The sequence below is a fragment of the Amphibalanus amphitrite genome, unplaced genomic scaffold, assembly GCF_019059575.1.
Source record: "Amphibalanus amphitrite isolate SeventyFive unplaced genomic scaffold, NRLGWU_Aamphi_draft 000509F_arrow, whole genome shotgun sequence".
Lineage (NCBI taxonomy): Eukaryota > Metazoa > Arthropoda > Thecostraca > Balanomorpha > Balanidae > Amphibalanus > Amphibalanus amphitrite.
Window position 1 is genome coordinate 379,356 of NW_024882003.1, and position 12,612 is coordinate 391,967.

The 12,612-nt window shown below is 47.7% G+C and overlaps 2 protein-coding genes across 3 annotated transcripts in view; one reads left to right on the forward strand and one right to left on the reverse strand.

The window, feature by feature from the left end:
* The window catches only part of LOC122392972 (solute carrier family 25 member 36-A-like), a 13,687-nt gene extending 4,121 nt beyond the window's left edge, over window positions 1–9,566 (reverse strand). The window contains exons 1-6 of the mRNA XM_043388376.1: window positions 9,150–9,566; window positions 8,296–8,568; window positions 6,709–6,887; window positions 3,192–3,316; window positions 2,068–2,177; window positions 1,413–1,513 (exon numbers count right to left, since the gene is read on the reverse strand). Of these exons, the coding sequence (XP_043244311.1) occupies window positions 1,413–1,513; window positions 2,068–2,177; window positions 3,192–3,316; window positions 6,709–6,887; window positions 8,296–8,568; window positions 9,150–9,190 (829 nt within the window). The 5' untranslated portion in view covers window positions 9,191–9,566. The remainder of the gene's footprint in view (window positions 1–1,412; window positions 1,514–2,067; window positions 2,178–3,191; window positions 3,317–6,708; window positions 6,888–8,295; window positions 8,569–9,149) is intronic.
* The window catches only part of LOC122392969 (vasodilator-stimulated phosphoprotein-like), a 25,159-nt gene that overhangs the window by 8,137 nt on the left and 4,410 nt on the right, over window positions 1–12,612 (forward strand). The window contains exon 1 of one of the 2 annotated variants that reach the window (XM_043388372.1): window positions 10,125–10,318. The exons of the other annotated variant lie outside the window; for it this stretch is intronic. The gene's annotated coding sequence lies outside the window, so the exon portion shown is untranslated. Of the gene's footprint in view, window positions 1–10,124; window positions 10,319–12,612 lie in introns of those variants that run through there. 2 annotated transcript variants of the gene reach the window in all.

Here is a 12,612-nt window from a genome sequence, read left to right on the forward strand (position 1 = left end):
ACACAACACTTCAACTTCCGAATTCGCGTACCGTAATTCTTTTTTGCACGACAGCTGGTGATATATCACGCAGTGTAACGCCCATGATAGTAGGAAATCGTTCGTATTTCATTCACATTTAACCTTCGCCCCAGTGGGGGGGGGGGGCATATGTTACCACCCTGTCGCGTTTTTTGCGTGTGAATAAAAAACCGCGGCGCGTAGCGCCGCGCCACTTGGGGTAGCTTTTGGTACATCGATTTTGGACAATGTGTGAAATTTTTGACCCCAGGTCATGTCAGGTCAGGTCACCAGGTCAAGTTAACTGACCAAGCCTAAAAAAAGTTTGCAATCATGTCCAGCCTGCAGTGTTTGTCAGAAAGGTTTTAAACTTCGTGGATTGCATGCTGTTATGGGCGCCTACAATTTGTATATCTCGGATTTTTTTATATCGGTGACCTAAGGTCAGGTCAGTGGCGTGACCTTTGCATTACAAGTCAATGGAGAAAAATGAAAATGCCTCTAGATCCGTGTGTACGCATCGGAACAGTCCAAATATTTCAGAATCACAATGATTTAGTCCACTCGTGATGACCAAGGTGTCATTTTTGCTGATAGCCTCTAGACAGGTCATCCGAGGTCACTTGAGGCTACAAACAGTTCTTTGCCAATAACTCGCGATTGGAAAGAGATATAACGCTGGGGATGGTCTCATTGTGTTTGTCTTGTTGAGACGCATCGACTGATATGCAACATGACCTTTTCCGGTAAGGTCATGACCTTGACCTGAGGTCAAATTTTCAAGTTGACCTTTCAAGGTCAAATTATAGTTCATTCGACGCGTCTCGGCGAGGGGAACACGATTCTGGCAATAGAAATGTCGTGGCTTTTTGTAGTCGAAAGTTATTGTCGAAAAACACTTTTCGTAAAAACAGCTATTTTTGGAGTTTTTGCCCTCTGGAGGCTAAACCGTTTACCTGAGGTCAATATTGATAATGACCTTTTCAAAAGAAGAGTTCCAAAGCTATCGTTTGCTGTTTAATGCGTTTTTCTAGCTACCATAGTTCCTGAGATAGCGGCATGTTTTCTGAAAAATATAATGACAATTGGCAAATTTTGACCTTTGATGACCTCTGGTGACCCCAATATTGCTCTAAGGTGAAAAATGACTGAAATACTTTCAAACGTACGCATTGAGAGCTATCGACTGCCTTTTACCGCGTCTTTCTAGCCCTCTTAGTTTTTGAGTTAGAGGTGGGTGGTAACATATGCCCCCCCCCCCCCCCACACTAGGGCGAAGTTGGCTGAGACCGCCACTGGGGCGCGGGTTCAGCGACGACACAAACACTGCGGAGACGGGTCACACGTTCGACAGTCAATACTTTACTCCGTGCTTGTCGCAGCCTTCACCGTAAAGCTAGAATAGCACTCACCGTGGGGATAGGCCACCGATGAGGCGACCGTTTTGGAGACGGCGCCGGCCACCATGAACTCGACAAAGTCCCAGCTGGTCTTGTTGGGATCGGCCGCGTGCCTGGGGACGGCGAGGGCTGTGTCAGAACCGCGGAGAAGACACTTCAATGTAAACTTCAGAAGGACACTACAGAACGGGGTGGAGAGAGTCTACAATAAATGACAAAATAGGCTCGCTGAAAAGTGGCGAAAATAATCATATTTCACATTCACTAGGCAACAGCTGCGTGAGGTGCGGCAGCTCTGCATTTGGAAGTATCGCCCCCGTCAGCAGACATTCCGGCGAGTCTGCTCCTGAGAAAATGAGCGCTCAATTCACCGAGTCATCTAACAGCCCGTACCACAGCGACCCCGTCAAGGGTCAAAACAAAGCAAGAACATGGCTCATGGCCATCAACACATCTAACCGGTGACCCATACTCACACTAACTGACACTCCTCTCGTCAATCAAAAGCGTCTTAGCGATGACGCAGCCACTAGACAGCCTACCGCCTCAGCATTCCCCACTAACGCTGCCCGAAATAGCCACCGCCGCCCGTCAGCCTCACGGCCCACGGACAGTGTGTGGCGTGACGTCACTGGTATGCCAGTGACGTCACTGGCCGCTGACGCACCTGTACGCCTGCAGTTGCCGCTTGACGTGCTCGTAGATGACGAAGTGGATCATGGTCTCCGTGATGCCGAAGTAGGAAGCCGATATTCCCTTGTAGAAACCCCGCACACCCTGTTGAACAAACATGTAGCTGTGAGTTTCCGGTTGTTTGCTGTCATGATCATGCCGAGACCACTTTTTCAGTGTTCCGCCACCACACTCCTATTTAATAAATTTACCAGCTTAGTCAGTTTTCTCGCGTCTGTTTTGCTTTTTTCACTCTCACCACGATTCGGCAATCTCCGATAGTCACGCGAACTGTGTATTCTCATATGTGAGTATGCAACAGACGAAACCTTGTTTTTGTAACCAAGGACTGCTCAGACTTCATTATTTGAGAAGACCTTGAAGTTACCGAGACTAAGAAAATATACGACAGTCAGAAATCAACACTGCACACAACCGCAGCCAACTAGCAGACTAGCAAACATTCCGTTGAGACAGAACTGGTCCTCAATTGACTCTGCCTGAACAAGCACCGATGTTTCGAACAACCTTGAAATGCACGGTTTTCTGCGCCACAACCAAACAATGATCGATAAGCACGTCAAGCGTGGGACCCTCCACGCCAGTTCAACAGGCTCTGCACGAAGTAAACATCGGGCTTAAATAAATCACTGCGGCAAGCATCCATCTCATTATTACCCAGTGACATTCCGATCCTGTGTATGGAATATGGATATGCACCTTAGCACCGCATTGAATTGAAACAATCATCTGTATCGCTCGCTGACATTTTCTGTTTTCAACAAACCTGTCAACAACTGTCGAAACTGGCAATTTTTCCGACGAAGAAATCGCGTAATGCCCGCCGACAACGAAAACATGGCTTTGTTCTTTCGCCAGACCTTTCCGCTTCAAATCAGTTCCAACTTCCAATGATATAACTTCTGCCTGGGAGCAAGCCTAGCCTGACATACCTATGCCTGCACTTGCATCGTGTCAGACATTATATTTATTCACATTCGATGACAACACAGAATATTTGCTTCAGAATATTTGCTTTTGTGGTGTCATCGAATGTCAATAAACATCATATGCCCGCACATATCAACATGTCGGTTGCGGCCGGTGTAGTGGTCTGACCTTTTCCCTGTAGACTCGGCGGATGCAGTCCATGACCCGAAGTCTCTGGCCGAATTTGTGCTGGTCCAGCTGTAGCCGCGTCTTGATGAACCAGATCGGGTTCGTTGCCGTACACGAACAAAACCCTGCAAGAAATAATTCGAACTCGTAACCACAACTTAGAATGCAGCTCCTCGGAGGACTAAACCAAACGAACTATAGCTGTGTGGTATGCAGTGGAAAGGACGCACAGGACGGGGGCGGGTATAGACTGCGGCTGAGGTGTGGTGTTCGAATAGCGAACACATTTGTTGTCACATCAAATCCACAATGGGGAAGCGACATCTGTCAAATGCCGCTCATTTTATCAGTGACAACAGAGTGATGTCAGATAAAACCAACCCAGAGGAGCCGCGCCCCTCGTAAGCCTACACAAACCGGTGCTGACCGCCCCCTGCACCGTTGTCCCTTTCGCTAAGATTAGTCGCACACTATCAATAATAAACGGTCGACCGACCTGCTGACAAGTGGACTGTGTTCAGGGACGCGACATGAAGCAAGCGACGCGGGCGGTGTTTGGGGCGGGATAGCCGCACATGGGGGCCCGCCACACCCGCGGCTCGACGTCCGATGCACAGAGTGTAGGGGTCAGTCGGGTGGGTTATGACTGACGAGCCCCTCGAACACATACAGCGGCCGAGAATACAGTTTTGATATGTAAAATATGGTTAGAACACACGGATGTGAGAATTGAAGGAAACAAAACAAGCGTAAAATAAAGCGAATGCAGAACAAATGCAGGTAAGCAGTGACTTGAGTAGCGAGTAAGTGCCCGCTATCACAGAGAGTCAGCTGGCCCGACCCCACCCAGGCCACACGTGCCGTTTCTGTGACGGCACTGCTGACAGACGGCGGGCCGGCCGGAGCCGGAGCCGCAGCCCGCCCACCGCGGCCCGGGGCAGTGTCTGTGGTGACCTTGGCCGTCAACTGCCGGCCGCCGGCGGGGGCGGGGCGGCAGAGGATGGGACCGGGGCGGGGGGGGGGGGCGAGCCCCTGCCAGCCAGTACCGCCGCGCAGTTCAGAGATACCGCCCCCCCCCGCTCTCCGGCCCTGTGTGACCTCCAGGCGACCCAGAGGTCACGGGTGGGTGATGCACGCACACAGGTGCCGCGGCCCTGCCGAGGGAGGCGGGCGAACCACACGGAACTGCCGACTGGGGCCGGGCCCGACTCCTGACAGCCTAATGGGCCGAGTCCTCGAGGAGGGCTGTCTCTGCTGGGGAGGGTAGGAGACATGAAAAGAACATATGAAGAGTGGTGGACCATTGACAGACACTCGCCGTCAGAATGACGAAGAAGTTGCGAGTTTAATATCTTACAGAGGTATGGTGCTTCAGTATAGATGCCCACTGTCTACTATGGACGTCAAACCCCTTGAGACCCCACTTTTTTGCGATAATTTTTAAATGCGTCAACTCTCGTTGACAATATTCTGGCAATGTGTGTTTCAGAACCTGCCGAAACTTTTATTACTAAGGTATTTTGACGCCAAACGATTATGAAAGGTACTTCTCATTCACTCGTAATGTTAAATTTCACGGAACGAATCTGCTGTTTGGGTAGAGGCTACGCGCTCATGGGGCGGAGCCACGTAATGACGTCAGCGCTAAGCTCCGCCCTACCCCTCCGGCGCTCCTTGCCCGGCGACCGGTCACTCGCGTCTCTCGCTCCATTCAGGCTTGATGGTGGGCGGTAGCTGGTAGCTGTAGCGGGCGCTGGTAGATGGCATTTAGAGCAGATGGCGCTGGTGGCGAGGCTCGAGTGTGGCCGAGCGCAAGCCTCTGCCCGGGCCTGAATTGACCTTAGCATTACGAGTGAATGAGAAGTACCTTCCATAATCGTTTGGCGTCAAAATACCTTAGTAATAAAAGTTTCGGCAGGTTCTGAAACACACATTGCCAGAATATTGTCAACGAATATTGACGCATTTAAAAATTATCGCAAAAAAGTGGGGTCTCAAGGGGTTTGACGTCCATAGTAGTCCAGAACCATGCGAGAGCCGATCTTCAGAAGCGAACACAGCCGAGTTCATACAATTTATATATGCCTACATACGGAAGTGTTTACAGTGATTATGACACTTTCAAATAGCTTGACAAATTAGGTATTTAGCGCTCTGAAGACATGAGCACAGCACCTACATCGTCAGAACTTTCCGAGTCATCTACGTTCACTGGATCACTTCAAAAATGTGGCGAATAGTGTTCTACACATTGGCATGTCGGCAAACCTTGATGTCAATGGAACGGCGGTCGGTTAAACGGCGGTCGGTTACCCATACATCCACATAAATCGCACTCAAAAAGTTCGTCTCTAGTCGGCAAACATAATAAGGAGCCACAATTTCCGACGACGTGCAAACGCGTTTTGTGCAGACGCGTTTTTGCCGTGCCGGCTGTGGCAGGGCTAACGATTAGACAACTGGATGAATGCCTGGTAAACAAAGTGTAGCATACTGCAGCTCCCAACTCGTCGGCTGATTGAGCGCAGGGATAAGGGGAAACTGCAGCACACAGAGCGAAGCTCGATTCCAGATCTGTCGCTCTACTACAGTGCTATTGGAGGGCTCTGATCAGCATGCTGGGAATGGAGTCGATGAGAGCTTATCATTCGAGTTTCAACGTAAAACCTGCAAAAATATGCAACAGAACAGAGTATCCTTAGCCATAGGGAGACAGCGAATTATTAGTTTTTCTCCTGTAAAATCACTTCAGTTCGAGAGGTGCTTGAGAATCTGCGACAGAGGCACACGTTTCCGGCACCCACTTCGGTTTTAAATGAAATGGACTTCTGAGCTCGCCTGTAGCCCAAACAATCTGTGACTGGTTCAACAAAACAAGTTCCACACCACGCTCCGGCCTAGTTCTTTCCGGACATAACCAGACATATCTGGCTATAACCAGTTCGAGCCGCCGGCGCCGAACAGTCCCGATAGTCGACCGCTTCCCGACGGTACTACTGGACGAACATTTTGGCGGCGCCGGCGGCGGCGGCGTGACGGGGTAGTTTTCCATCAGCTGGTTCGGGGGTGGGGCGGCGGCGCCCCGGCTCCGCCTGTCCCGCTGGAGACGGGGTCGGAGGCCGGGCCACCAGTGCCACCCCCGCCCCCCTCCCCAGCGAAGGCCGACCAGAACAGTTCATGGCGCCGCAGCACGATAGCGCCGGAACGGTACGACGTACGACGGCCGGAACTACCGGCCGGATGGTGGAGTCGAGACCGTGCCCGAGATCGTGGGTTAATAATTCACCGCGACAGGCATGCATTTGGTTTGAGGCATCGGGGCTCCAAGGATGAACGTAAGAGTGTAAGAATGCAAAAATGCCAATACAATGATCAACGATCATACAATAACCAACAAGGAATATTCCTTCGGCTGTGGATCGTAAATACACAACCGATTTCGGTTCACAACAAAACGCAAACGGTCCAGAGGTGGAGACACTGACGAACCCTCAGACTCGCCACGCCAGCCACCCACCTGCGCATACCGCTGACGCCATGTGCACAGGCGGCGACTCGGGCTTGAGCCGGCGGTTGAAGAACTTCTTGGCGTTGGAGTAGGAGCAGAAGTAGATGGCTCGTGACGGCGCCACGCCCAGCAGGTTCGGCCCGAGGCCCTTCCAGAGCGCGCACGGACCCTCATTCTCGATGATGATTCTGGAAGGAACAATATTGTCATGGAAATGATCGCGGGGTGAAAATGGATGTAGGGTGGCAAGATGAAGGAGGGAAAGACGGCCGAAGCATGGGCGTTACGTTCAGAGAGGCATTGGGCCGAAGGCTCGGCTCGCAACTTGCAAGTGGTGACAAAACGTGTTGACGAAACATGATCTACATATTACGCGACGAATTTCAACAAAACGAAAATCGTAGACACAACGAATGGCTGTCATAAATGCAAGCTAATTGGGGATCAAAAAGATAACAAATGAACATGGCAGGCGGCAGCATAATCCACTAACAACCAATCACGGGAGTAGCTTTACAGAAGTTGAAGGGCGAGTTGAGAATACAGACAACTCGTATAAGGAAAGAGCTGCACAACAGCATAAGCGTTTACCACACTAAATCATAATTCTCAGGAGGCGGAATAACTTTCAATGCACCTGATACGAGAGTAAGCCTGCAATCTGCACATCACTCCACAAATCACAAACCACTTGAACCAAAAACAACTGATATCGTATCGCAGCACCCGGCGGGGCCTCTGAACTACCGCACCAGCCGGTCTGTGCCCCTCCCCACATCCCCACTCATTGACGGTCGCCCTGGAGTGTCGCCCCTCCCCTTCCCTCCCCGTCTCATCACAGCACCGGTCGCCTGGAGTGCCACCCCTCCCCTCCCCTCCCCCACTGCGGCCGTCACCGGTGTCACCGGCGGCAGACGCCAGACGGCCTCGCCAGGTAGGGGTCCGCGACTCCGCGGGTCGCGCCGGGAGGTCACCTGACCGGGGTTTTCACCGCCCACCATACGGACCGGTCAGCCACGGCACTGGTGACGACCCACTCGGTGGGCACGTGGTTACACGTGACATTTCTCGGAAACTTCCACGAGAGCTCGATTTGCATACAATCTGCAGCCCCCGAGAACGTGATATTCGGCCTTCTATCATTTACCACCATTGCTACAGGTTATCAAAAGTTGCTGATGTGGGTAAAAGGGTTTGGAGGTGACCGACTTCACTGAACGCACTGAAATACATTTTACACACAATCGTAGCGACTGATGCGTTGTGAAAAAAAGAAAACAAGAAAACAAACGAACACAATCGTAGCACTGTCGGAAAATGGCGTACGTCCTACTCCCAGCTCACCGGATACCGTGCATGCAGTGCCTGTTTTGCGGCACTGGCGTTAGTGAAGGAACCGCGCAACTGTCACCGTTTCGTTCGACGTAACCAAGTGTGTGTATGCTGAACATAATGACCATAGCAGTAAACATTGTATCATACTGCTTTATTAAGCTGGAGATGGATAGCGGTAACATTGTTACATAATCCCGATATCTCTGCCGTGTCACTCGGTCCGCTGCTGATCGCTCTCATTTCGCAGTCGGCGTCACTGACCTGATGCAGCGGATGAGGCCGACGGAGCCGCGCGCGGGGCCGCCGCTGCCGCCGCCGCCGGCCGCGGGCGGCAGGGTCACGTGCTCGTGGCCGGCGCCGGCGGGCTGCAGCGGCCAGCGCCGGCCACCGGCCACGCTGCGGCACGTGACGGCGCCGGGCGTCTCGGCGGCCAGCGGCGGCACGCGCAGCTCGAACCCGCTGTGGGACGACTGCAGCCGGGTCTTGACAACCTCCAGTGGACAGGTGACGATGGCGCCCACCGTGCCGCCCATCCTGGCGGCGACAGACCGCGGCGGTCAGCGCCACCGACCCCCGGCAGTGGGCGGGAGACGTACCGGTTATTGGGGATCATAGGCAGGAGAAGACACGCATGACAGCATTCAGTGGCACATGAAGGGGCAATGAATCAGAAAAGCTAACAATGAATATCCTCAAACTTAGGAAATCAGGACATAATGTTGCACAAAATGGACTGTATAATATGGTAACTTTTTAACAAAAGAGAAAGCAGATTTATTCAAGCAATTCTGATAAAAGTGTAACAAACACATGCAAAAAGGGTAGAAGACCATGGATTTATCATCTTATCATTGGTATTTGAAGATTGCATTTAACACCATACAACATTTATTTTGCCAACTGCCAAGTCAAGTTTGCAGTTGGACAATGAGCTACAGGGTTATCAGTCACTTTAAAGTTAAAAAAGAATTCCTCTAGGTGAAAATACCATTGAATTATTATTAATACCAACAGTCATCCCCACCAAATACTGCAGCTCATCCAAGGTGCATCATAGGGTTGGCCAGTTGTGGATAATGTATGGTGTGACTCAAACAAATGAAGTAAAGACTTACCCGCCAGCAAACAAGTGTACAAATGTATCCCGGCTTGCCATGCTGAGTACTGTTACAGTACCTAATGGTTTCACTTGCAAAAAGTTTCCTCAGAAATTGAAAAGTCTGTTCCTGGTCAGTTTATTTTCAAGCTGGCTTATACTGAGACCAGCATACCGACCAATTCAGAAAAGATAACAATAGGCCTCCTTCAGACTAAGTCAGAGCTCGAGCTGGAAGATTTAGATTGAGATTTGAGATGAAACAGTGCTCCTTCAGAGCTGGATAGACCGTGAAAAATCCTTCAAAAATGAAAACGCTGGAAATATACACAAATCACAAGCTCAGTTACAAAATTATCACACCCACTTGCAACAATTCTCCCATCCCACTGCCCACACAAAACTGAAAACGCTTCATTCACTTCAATCACCGACCCCCAAGGCCATGCGTATTTTGATGTGTTAGTACATTTCTGGCGCTATTGTGACAAAAGAAAACATTGCAATATTCTCTTCTTTCTTTTTTTGTATCCACAAATGACGTCATAGGACTTAAAAACTATTCCCTTTCTGGATCAAAAACTTCATAACAGACATCTATGTCACAAATCAATCATTATGAAAAAAGCGTTGCAAAATCTATCATTTTCTGACAGCAAATGGCAACGCATGACTAATGGAAGCTTGACTGACTGCAGCAGCAGCTTGCATTTTAAAGAATGATTTATGCTTGCTTGTTGGGCTTTCTTTTGGTTTGGACACTCAATTTGTGGTTATATTGAAACGCATTTCATTTTTCATTGCTGTATATGACTCTTTTGTATTTAAAATCACAACATATTGTAGAAATATTGAAATAAGTCCTTATTTATGTAGGTATGACGTCATAGTATTATGTAAAAGCATAAGAAAAATGACACTCACTAATACCTTGAACCCTGAACGATAAAGTAGACGTGTCGCAGACGAAAGAGGGTGTGTATTTTACGTGTGTATTTTCCTATTTTCTACATTATTATTATTCATCAAGAATTGAATTAAAAATTATTGTGAATGTTGAAAATGTGATACGCTTGTGCTGAAGTCAAGAGGCATGGTGCAAACTGAGCACCAGGGAAAAGGTTGCAAAGTTTAAGTTTGAAGAAGATTATGGATTCAGTGACACCAAAAGTCAAGTTGGGTGCCTAGGTAAATAGAAGCTGTCATAATATTTTGAAGATTGCAGGATTAATATTTCTCCAGATTGTTGTGAAACTTCTCAACATAAAGAAATAAAGTAGAGGCTAAGCAATTATAATCTTAGCTAAAGGTCAACAAGTTGAAGTGGTAATTAGCTAAGATTTTACCGAGGTTAGACAGTCGGTGACACACCAGGGAAATAAGCTAAAATTAGAGCGCTCTATTTATTGCTCCCGCTACTTCACCGTCTCCCATAGGGTCCTGTGTTGAGCTGGTGTCGAGGCTCTAAAAATGACGCCGATTTTTGCACCCTTCTCACGAAAACCGCTCGGACCGCCTGGAAACTAATTGTTCCGCTCTAAAAATTTCATGATCGACGGGAAAATGAATTAGGAAAAGATTGGTCCTGAAATAATTCTGAACTCCCTGTAGAACATATCGAAATATGGCTGCAAACTAGGAGCATGTCAAAATCGACAAAACGATACAAATAAACTTACCGGGATTTTTTTTATTTTCCATGCATCTGTGTATGAAATCAGTCGGTTTTTCGGAAAGATAATCTTCTGTTTAATAAATAATTCCACAATTGCAATCGAGAAAAAAAAAACATTTCTGCTGTGACGGCAGTTTTGGCATTGTGCCAGTAGTGTGGCGTGCGCGGTGCTGCGTGGTCGTCGGGACGGAGTTGTGAGTATTTTCGGTGTTTTAAATGGTTGATGGCCATTTGAACCAGCTTTATATTATTTCCTACAAATTTTTGCATCAAATTATTGCTTTGAAAGACCATTGAAACCCCTTATCTCTTCATGAAACACGATCATATTTATCGTCGACGAAAATGGCGCGGGACCCCATGTGCGTTCCGATCGAAATAAATCGTAAATTAAATAATATTCGATGATAAGTATCATATTCTAGTGACACATTTTCATAAAATAAGGCATAAACTTTGCAAGGAAGTCAACATTGGATGATTGGATTCTTATTTTGCTCACATATCCTTGTGTAGTCAAATGACTCAATTGTTAGATAAATGTAAGCATATGTTTTGGCTTGATGTTTGCTGTGAAACCACCCAGCCACTTGCTGGTTGAGTGGTTTTTGATAATAACCTGATAATCATTTCTCCTTTTCCTTAAAAGAAACTAAAATTCTTTTCAAAGTAATCCATTTTTAGGAAAGGCGGCTTGCTCATTGACATTTCATGTTCTTGTTTTGTTATTGCTGGCAGTATTTTGATACAATAATGCAATATGAATTTTTTGCAATAATAAAACCTAAGACAAACCTAGTTAATGCGTCAATCAAACACCCAACAGAAAGATTGTGAGTCCTTGTGACGTGAAGTAGAACATTCTATGAATGTGTTATATAGAATATGCCAAATTTTAAATTAATTATACTGATAGCTGAGCATGTGAATTATGCCACAATATAATTTCATATTCTGGTTTTGAAATAGCGGGCAGTATTTTACTTCAACAAATGTAATATACATGGAATACATGTTGTTATGTTATGTTAAAAGTTTAATAACAGCAAACAGAAGGGGCTGTTTCAGCAGATAATGTTTGTACCTTATGCATTACCTTTCTTTTCTGCAGGACCATGCTTCCGCTGGGTGGTCGACATTTGCCTCCTGAAGAAGTTGAGCAACATGAAGACCACCAGATGAGGTGTCTGCAGTTCATGTGGAACTCTGCAGACTACAAGTGTTATGCCAACCACAACCAAAGTGCTGTGATCATGGAGGCATGAACCTCATGACAACACTTCAGATTTGCAGTTGTACCAAAGTGTGATTCAAACCACCTGTGGCATCTCACTCAATGTGTGAACAGTGTGATCATTGTGCAGTGTTCAGCTGCAACTAAGACATTTATTAGTGACTTGTTCTGCAATTAGCCACCAAAAGCATTTTTGGGCTGGCTGCTGTAATTTGTTGTGCAATGCGCAATAGTGGTAGTGTTTTGTCACTTGTCAAGTTGTCAGTTGTGCATGTTGCATGTTTCTCTTCCCTCGGCCCTCATTATCAGTTAAGTGGTGAATTGGCATCACTCAGTCTCCCCAGATCTCCATTGACTGTCTGTCAACCACCTAACTTGAGATGGTATTTGCTAATAGTGTCAGAAAAGAAGTGATTGTAGACATTTTTAGGAATATGAGCTCCGTTTCATGCGTGTTGCGGTGGTCATTTTGTCACTTGTCCCATAGTGTAATAAATGGAAACTGTTGTTCCCTTTTCAAGGTACTCGCGGATGCAGAAAGCGTTGGGCCTAATTATTAAACGCACCCTTCTA